Consider the following 8,361-nt stretch of genomic DNA (forward strand, 5'->3'; position numbering starts at 1 on the left):
CTTTTCTCTTTTGAACTGCCTTTATCTTCCATTAACTTAGTCAAGAAAACGGTAGCAGCTAATGTTCAGCTCCTAGTATCTATCTACAACAAGATGAAGGGATAAGCTTTTTCATTGAAAGAATAGAATCAAAGTTTTGTACTCATTGCAACCTTATAAGACCACATGAGAAAAGAATAGTACACCAACAATTAAAGAATGTTTGATCCAAATGCTTCCAGCTAGAAACAAACAGAGGGAAGAGGCAGGATTTACTTCCCAACCAAATGACGAGCCCGCTGATTGGCGCCTTTCACTCTAGAATTCAGCTCGTCGACATCGTCGCTTAGATGATCAAGAGCTTTGTTTTGCCTGCATTTTCCAGAGAGTAGTAACCATTCAGAACTATGTAATAAGCCAACAGATTGATGAGTTATAATACAACAATATTTAGATTGAGAAAAGAGGAAGACATGTATGACCTGTCAAGCTCGCTTCCCATGTCCACAGCCATACTCTTCAGATCACCCAAGATATCACTTAAATCTGAGAGTGCATCATCTTGCATTTCCTTCTGAGCCTGAATTAACATTCTTAGATATTGGTTAAATTTGAATCCATGATAATGTTATACTCTTTAAGATAGTGAAATGATAACGGCCGACGCTCTCACCTCAACTTTTTGTATTGCACCTGTTGGTTCAGAGGGCGGTGTTTTAGTCCCCGACTGTTTTTTGCCCGTAGATACACCGAGTTTTTCCCTTTGCTCCTTGTTGTTTTCAGCTCGCCCAGAGGAATGATCTGGACAGCCGACATAATTAATAGCAGATAAAATGGAAGTGGCAGTAAGATACAAGAATGACAGTGTTTAGTGACAAGAACCAGTGAAAATATAACCTGCTGTTATAAGAGGGCCTGTAATTTCTTTGGTCTTCTTTGGCTTCCATGGCTTAGAGAACATGCCTCCCAGATTATTCAGAAGTTTCTCACCCTGTCATTAACAATAATGAATAAGAAACCATTGACAAATACATGGAGGAGCTATCAAAGGATCATAAAAAATGCATACATAAACAACGAAAAGGAAAGAGAAAAACTCAATCATTTCTGGCTTGCTTAACAAATTCCTAGCAAACAAAAAGGTTCTTTGTTCTTGAACATCTTCCATCACTTACAGAGTAGGACATCCACAACCTAATCTCATCGTAACTTGCAAGCCAAATATTTCGCAACTGCTAACTTTAAAAGTTTGAATAATCTGATTCTGTTTTTAATTATATCAGATCAACATGAGCCAACTATAATTTCAGGAATAACAACATAGGATAGAAATATATCCACAAGGTGTCTGATCGAAACTCGAAAAGAGCTTACCTTACTTAAATCTTTATCCATATCAGCAGCCATCCTGTGGGTCCTCTCAATTTGCTCACCCTGCTGATGCAACATGTCAAGGGTCTTGGCAGCATCTTCCCTTATGTCCTCAGCAATCTTCAAGCAATTGTTAACAGATTTTGTGGTCTCCTCTGCTTTATACACAGCATAGTTCTCCAATTCCTGCACACTTTGGTTCTCGAGTCCTCCTGAGTCACGAAAATCATTTTTGTACCTGTCTTTAGAGGCTGCAGAAGTTGCAGTCCCTCTTTTTCCAACAAATCCATCATCATCATCATCATCAAAAGCGTTGGCGGAAATGGAGTTTGGTATAACGAGCACAGGCTCAGAAGAAGTTCTTCTTGCAGCATTAAGAGTTTGTTTGGCTTCAGGCCCAGAATCTGAATCAAAAGGATTAGTGCCAGATCCGCCTGGTAATTCATCTACAGAATTCTGCTTAGTAACTTTCGCGGGGGATTTCATGAAACTAAACATCCTGGCTCTACAAAGAAATTCTTGAATTCTAATAAACTATCCGGTAAGCGGCTCTCAAACAAGGATCTGATGAATATAACTCGTACCTGTAAAATAGTAGTGAGAATATTTAGGAAAAAGGCCGTAATGCCAACAATTTCGATAGAAACAGAACTCCGGGAGGACAATAGATTTGCAGTAAACAATACAAAATAACACTACCATTCTACCATATAAAGACTAACAAAAAGCAACTGGAAATAAGAATGCAGAATGCAATTCAAGCGTAGAATTAGGGATCGAAGTCTAAGCGACAACCGATATTCCTAGAAATTAACCGATAACGATACAGATAAACCATAAGAACGGAAAATGAGGGTTCAAAAGGAGAGAAAAATCACAGAAATGCAGTGTAAATACGAATATAAGTTCAACAACAAGATGAATCACCAAAGCAATGAACTGGAAATAGAACGTTCAACGAAAACCATCGAGAAGGGAAAAATGAGTATACCTGAAAATTGGAGGAGGAAATCCGAAGCAGGAAGAAAATATGAAACGAAAGCGAAATTATGGGCTTTGTTCTTGACGATTATCAGCGTGTACGATCCTTAAACACAGATAAAATTGAGAATCCGTAACAGATTGACGGGAGGCGACGCGGAAAAGCAGAAGAACTGTACGTCCCCGACTGGCTCAAAAAAAAGATGAGAGTTGAATTACGAAAGAAATATTCAGTTTGAAATTTGTTGTCCCCCCTTACAAATTTAGCCCGTTGGAATTTTCTCAGATTTCGATTTTCTTTTCCTTTACTTTTATTTTAAATTCTAAAAGAGGAAAAGGAAAAATAGACAGACTTGTGTTGGCAGTGCGCGCCGCACGTGCTTTTTTAAATGCTTAATAACTAAATATTAATTTTAGGCTAAATTAAGAAAAAAAAAAAAAAAATACTATTTTGTTTAAAAAATTTATTTTAAAAAATTTCAATAATATCCTCGTTAAAAAATAACTTTTAAACTTATCAAGCGACTATAATTAGTTTTAAATGGAAATGATTTGTATTTTGTTTAAAAAATAATATTAAACTTTTTTAGAAAATCAAAATATTTAAAAATATATACTAAACTTTCTTTCTTTAATATCCATTAAACATTTTTTAAAATGTTAAAAACGTACTTATTGCCAGATGATCTCAAACATGTTTGAGGGTTTGAGAGCTGCCTTGTAGTGGTTAGAGTTGAAGTGGCAAATTTAAGTATCGGATTAAACTTTATTATCATAGCTATGGAGAACCAAATCTCAACTGGGGGAGTGCAGAACAATTTAACAAGATAAAGGTTCTGAAGCCCAAGCACTTATTTGTGGTTCGAGATATCAAGGCTCTAGAGAACTTTATCTTTGACCTCGAATAGTACTTTTGAGCCACAAATATTGTGGCAGAAGAAGCGAAAGTCATGTTGGCAACAATGCATCTCACCAACAATGCAAGATTGTGATGGTGATCAAGGTACATGGACATTCAAGATGATCGATGTACTGTGGACATTTGAGATAACTTAAAACAACAACTACGCTCTCAGTTCTTGCTAGAAAATGTCTAGATACTTGCATAAAAGAAGTTAAGAGAGCTGAGGCGTACTAGCAGTATGCGAGATTACGTTAAACAATTTTTCTGGGTTATGTTAGATATCTGTGATATGTCTGAGAAAGATAAGGTCTTCAATTTTGTCAAGGGGCTAAAGTTGTGGGCGAAAACCAAGCTCTACGAACAAAAAGTTCAAGACCTTTCCACAACCTATGCTACCACCAAACTGAGTGCTTGATCTCAATATCAATCAACCCCAAAAGATAAGGCAAAACCAAACGTCCCAAAGTGGTGGAAATAAAAATTACCAACCTAACTCCCTCAAAGGTGAGGAAGTGACATACTCGAAGCGAACCCTCCCAACAGAGGGTAGAACTCTGTGGTGGAGATCTCACCGCCAAAATAATTATAGTTAAAACTAAGACGTACTAACAAATAACCAATACCATGTTTAAAAAATACTCATAAAATTTTAAAAATAAACATTAATACTTAACATAAATTTTTAAAAATAAACATTAATACCTTTAAACTAAATTTTTATTGTTAGTAAACTTAAAATTGAAAAAAAGAGATGATCTATGAAGCATAGATACATGATTTCTATCCATATATTGACGATAAAATAAATTTTCAAAGCAGGGTGAGAGTAAAGTATATTAATGAAATATTTTTAAATAAAATATTAATTTGTCTATCAAAGTCAATTTTAAAATTTTTATTGAAAGTTAAAAATATTATTCAAACTTTTTAGAGTATAGTATTTTTTTTTAAAACCAAATATTTTTTTTATTATTAATTTAGCGTTTAAAATAGTCATAACATTTTATATTAATTTTCACGNCTAAATATTTTCCTAAGCCTCAAATAATATGGAAAAAAAAAAGATTTAAAAGGAAATAGAAAATTCAAGAAAAACCAAGACGTTTGGCCTCCGTCTCCCGCGCTCCATTAGTCTGCCAGTGTTCATGTTGCTCCACAAAAGCTGAAACAAATGATAATTGTAGAAATTTTTGAATTACCAGACTCGGTAATGGAGCTGCTAGTAAAATCAGCAGCGGAATCTGTGGCTGACCTCGACGAGGAATCGTTACCTGCTGAAGAAGGAGACGAGTCTGCACACTGCTCGTTCCTGGCGGTGATCCATCCCAGCATATCAGGTAGTTAATTTTACAAGTTTGGATTATGTTGCTGGCTCTTAATATCAATCTCATAAGACCAAACATTAAACTAATGAAAATGAATGAATAAATTGTTCCAAATATCGAGACCTAAAGCTCTTAGGAGCCATTACAATTGGTTTGGAAAGGTTAGCCTTCGATATTAATTTTCTAGGTTGGGTATTGATTTCTGCACTGTTTTTCATGTTACATAATTTGATTGGAAAAGCACGGCTGGAATGGAGGCCAGTGCAACCAGTAACATGAAGTTTGCTACGGATGGATGCATACTGATTGGAAGATTGGATGGGCGCATGAAATTGCTGGCCTAAGAAAAGGAAGAGCTAAAGGCAAGGTAAGCTTAGAAATTCTTGCTAGAATCCCAGAAGAATCAGTAGTAGTTTTTAAACTTCAAAGCTTTTCATAGTTGTGAAATGCAACATTTCTTACACTGGAAAGGAGCCCCACGGTTTGAGGAAGTGAAGGCATTCGAAACGAAACATTCTTTATAAGGATGTGGAAACCTCTCTCTAGCAGACACGTTTTTAAATCTTGATGGAAAGTCCGGAAGGGAAAGCTTAAAGAGGACAATATCTGGTAGCATTGGCTTGGATCCCTAGAAGACGCGTTTTAAAATCTTAAGGGAAAGCGTCAGAGGAGAGTCCAAAGAGGACAATATCTACTAACAGTGGGCTTGGGCCGTTACAAATGGTAAAGAGCTAGACACCGGGTGATGTGCTAGCGAGGAGGTTGAGCCCCGAAGGGAGTAGACACGAGACGGTGTGCTAGCAAGGACGCTGGGTCCCCAAGAGGGGTGGATTGGGGGGGTCCCATATAGATTGGAGAAGGAGACGAGTGCTAGGGAGGACGTTAGACCCCAAAAGGGGGTGGATTATGAGATCCCACCTCGATTGGGGAGGAGAACGAAGGTAGAGTGTGGAAACCTCTCCCTAGTAGACGCGTTTGAAGCCCTTGAGGGAAAGTCCGGAAGGAAGAGCCTAAAAAAGACAATATATGCTAGTGATGGCTTAGACCGTTCCAATCCTGGAAATGAAGTTTATGGTGAGGCTGACTGTTTGCTCGTTTACCAAGACTTCCCTAGTTACATAGAGTGCCAAGCCAAGACAGGGTTGGTGAGGCCTATCATGATCAAAAGGTAATCATCAAACTCTGTACTCTCTAATGAGGCAAGCTGCTAAACTCCTAATCGTCTGCATGTACTGTACAGAGATGGACCAAGATGTCGATCTTAAACACAGCTGGTTCATACAAGTTCAGCAGTGACAGAAGCATTCATGAGTACACAAGAGATATATGAAAGATTTCTCCACTATTGCTGCTATCTCAAACGGTTTGATTTCTTTTCCCTTCCCTATAAAATTTGCTCTCCAACTCATTGCTATTGTAATTGCCAAATGAGATAAGAAGACACAAACAGGAGATGAACTTGAACATCTTAGCCTATTCAAAATTAAACCGACCCAATTGCATAAGAAGTTCGTTACAATTCTCAGAGCTTTATTAGATCATTTTTAGGTAGAGATGTCTGTTTAATCCGAACAGGACAAGGACTTTCCATTTAAACGGGGAATGGGGAAGAGAACGGAGAGAGATTTCAACTGAGAATCACTACAAAACGACCCTAAATTCCATGACAGAAACGAAAAGAGAAAAATAGGGAACCCCTCCTCCATCTCCAAGCTTAATGCCCAAACATTTGGACATGACAATAAATTTGAAATAGAGGATTCAGCTCACATGTTTGGTCCAAAAAATAAAAAAAATCAGTAAAAAAGTTAAGGAACCTAAAACAATGATAAAGACAAAAAAGCAAATGCCAAAAACATGCCCTACAGACTTCATTTGCAAGTTTGATAACCTCACATTATCAGGACAAGATAGAACCAATTATCACAGACTTGCCCGTATTATTGGATTGGTGGCTACATGCTCCTGGATCCTTCATCAGCCTTAACCCCATCTCCCACTTTCCTCTTCTTCCATAGGAGCAGGAACATTAAGATCAATTAGACCACTCATCCCGTTGGACTCTGGCCTTGTCACTATAGATGCCTCTTCTAAACTCCCGACCACATGGGACCTCTTATGTCCCCCCAAAGCCTGCCCTGATTTGAAAGCCTTGAAGCAAATTGGGCACTTGTGTTTCTTTTTGGCTCCTAATTTCTTCTCTTCATTTCCAGAACTGTCTTGGTGAGTCTTGTTTTTGCCATTGCTTAACTCAGTTAACTCCCTAGCTGGTATGGACATGGAATTTGTAACGCTGTTTTCACCTGACTGATGCGTCCACTCGCAGCCATTGCTCATTTTTGTATATATCTCTCTGAAATTAGGACTATATGATTCATTGTTCAACCTCGTTCTTAGCTCATACTTGTAAGAAGATGCATGCACTTGTTCATCATTCTCTTTGGTTTTTCCTATCCTGACTCCATATTTGCCATCTGGGTTCTTATATTCTTCATCCATAACACCCCGATTAAGACACACTTTCAGTTTAACTCTCTTGTAGACTTCTTGTCTGAAATTTTCAGTGTCGGAATTCTCACCGCCGCATTCATAAACGTCTAGCTTTTCCAGCCTTCCATTAGAGTGAGAGGCAAATGATTTGCTATCAGACATCATCATCAAGCACATAGCCGCCTCCCGGACTTTGTCAGGTATGTCCGATGGATTGTCTATGAACTCCCGCTTTTGATGAGGGATCCCATAAATATTGTTTTGAGAGTGAGAAGCCAAATGCCAAGTCAAAGCTTCTGAGGACTGAAACCCTTTGCCACATTCTCTACAAAACTTCTCCTGCATTAAAGGGTATCTCGAATCAGCAAATCTCTGTGTAATTTTGGGATTCTCTCTTAAGCCATAGCCTGAATTATCATTAGCAAACTCGGATTCTGAATCTCTCTTGCTTCTTCTTCTCTCTGTAGGAACTTGAAACTTCAAGATATTGGTTCTTTCCGTTTGTTTCTCGTTCTTGTGAATTCTGATATGACCTCCCAAGGACTTCCCACACGTGAAGCTTTTGTGACAAAAGTTGCACACAAACTTGTTTTCTTTAGAATTCTCCATAGATCACAGCCAAAGAAACCCAGTTAGAACAAGATCACTTGAACATGTATATAGATTTATGAAAATGATATGTTCTTGGAGGTGGGAAAATGCTGGTCAAGAACAAGATCTGACAAAAATGAAAACTGGGAACAAAAATTTGTGTAAATTGAGATGAAGAGTAGCAATTAGAACTGCACCCATGGCTCTTCCTGTCTCTTCACCTCTCAGTCCATTTCCTCCCTTCTTTTTCTCTCTCCTTCTCTCTCTCTCTCTCTCTCTCTTCCACTAAATTTTGTTATATAGTTGGGAGAAGAATTCTATTCTGTGCATGAAAACAGAGAATGAAAAGGGCAACAAAAAGATGAAATGCACGTGTAAATAGAAGAAAAGCTTTCGCTGTTCTAATGAACGGTCTGGATTAGTGGGAGACGTCAAGAATCAACAGATGTGATGAGTTCCAAGTTTGCTATAGCCTGCAACCAAAATTATATTAATTTTTTAAAAAAATCTTTGACTTTGTCTTGCTGGTAACTTCAGAGAAGTAAAGGGTCGGATTCTACAACCGTTTTGTTGGGTTTTGGGATACACAAATTAAGTAATTGCTTTTATCTCATAATTAAAAATTTCAGGGGTTTAGTCTATTTTTAGTTTTTTTTTTTTTTTTTTTTTTTTTTTTTTTTTTTTTTTTTTTTTTTTTTTTTTTTTTTTTTTTTTTTTTTT

General features: G+C 37.4%; 2 protein-coding genes across 2 annotated transcripts; both read right to left on the bottom strand.

Moving 5' to 3' along the window:
• Positions 1 to 96: 96 nt before the first annotated feature.
• On the bottom strand, positions 97 to 2,560 carry LOC111791477 (putative SNAP25 homologous protein SNAP30). The gene is made up of 6 exons (XM_023672844.1): positions 2,342 to 2,560; positions 1,354 to 1,934; positions 877 to 970; positions 653 to 780; positions 462 to 559; positions 97 to 351 (listed from the first exon to the last, which is right to left on the bottom strand). The coding sequence occupies exons 2-6, from the start codon at positions 1,846 to 1,848 to the stop codon at positions 252 to 254; spliced, it is 915 nt and encodes a 304-aa protein (XP_023528612.1). The 5' UTR covers positions 1,849 to 1,934; positions 2,342 to 2,560; the 3' UTR covers positions 97 to 251.
• A 3,244-nt stretch (positions 2,561 to 5,804) lies between these two features.
• Positions 5,805 to 8,216, bottom strand: LOC111811031 (zinc finger protein ZAT1-like). The gene has a single exon (XM_023697816.1). It carries the CDS (start codon positions 7,657 to 7,659, stop codon positions 6,544 to 6,546), a length of 1,116 nt encoding a protein of 371 aa, XP_023553584.1. The 5' UTR covers positions 7,660 to 8,216; the 3' UTR covers positions 5,805 to 6,543.
• Between the last annotated feature and the right edge of the window lie 145 nt (positions 8,217 to 8,361).

This window comes from Cucurbita pepo, chromosome LG01, assembly GCF_002806865.2.
Source record: "Cucurbita pepo subsp. pepo cultivar mu-cu-16 chromosome LG01, ASM280686v2, whole genome shotgun sequence".
In the NCBI taxonomy this organism is placed as follows: Eukaryota; Viridiplantae; Streptophyta; class Magnoliopsida; order Cucurbitales; family Cucurbitaceae; genus Cucurbita; species Cucurbita pepo.

What these genes read in the sequence shown, in the direction of transcription:
- LOC111811031 (XM_023697816.1), bottom strand. Translation starts at nt 7,659, where the DNA reads ATGGAGAATTCTAAAGAAAACAAGTTTGTGTGCAACTTTTGTCACAAA.
- LOC111791477 (XM_023672844.1), bottom strand. Translation starts at nt 1,848, where the DNA reads ATGTTTAGTTTCATGAAATCCCCCGCGAAAGTTACTAAGCAGAATTCT. An exon ending in TGGATAAAGATTTAAGTAAG is followed by an intron (nt 971 to 1,353) that starts GTAAGCTCTTTT and finishes TGTTAATGACAG; the next exon opens with GGTGAGAAACTTCTGAATAA. An exon ending in AGGCCCTCTTATAACAGCAG is followed by an intron (nt 781 to 876) that starts GTTATATTTTCA and finishes TCGGCTGTCCAG; the next exon opens with ATCATTCCTCTGGGCGAGCT.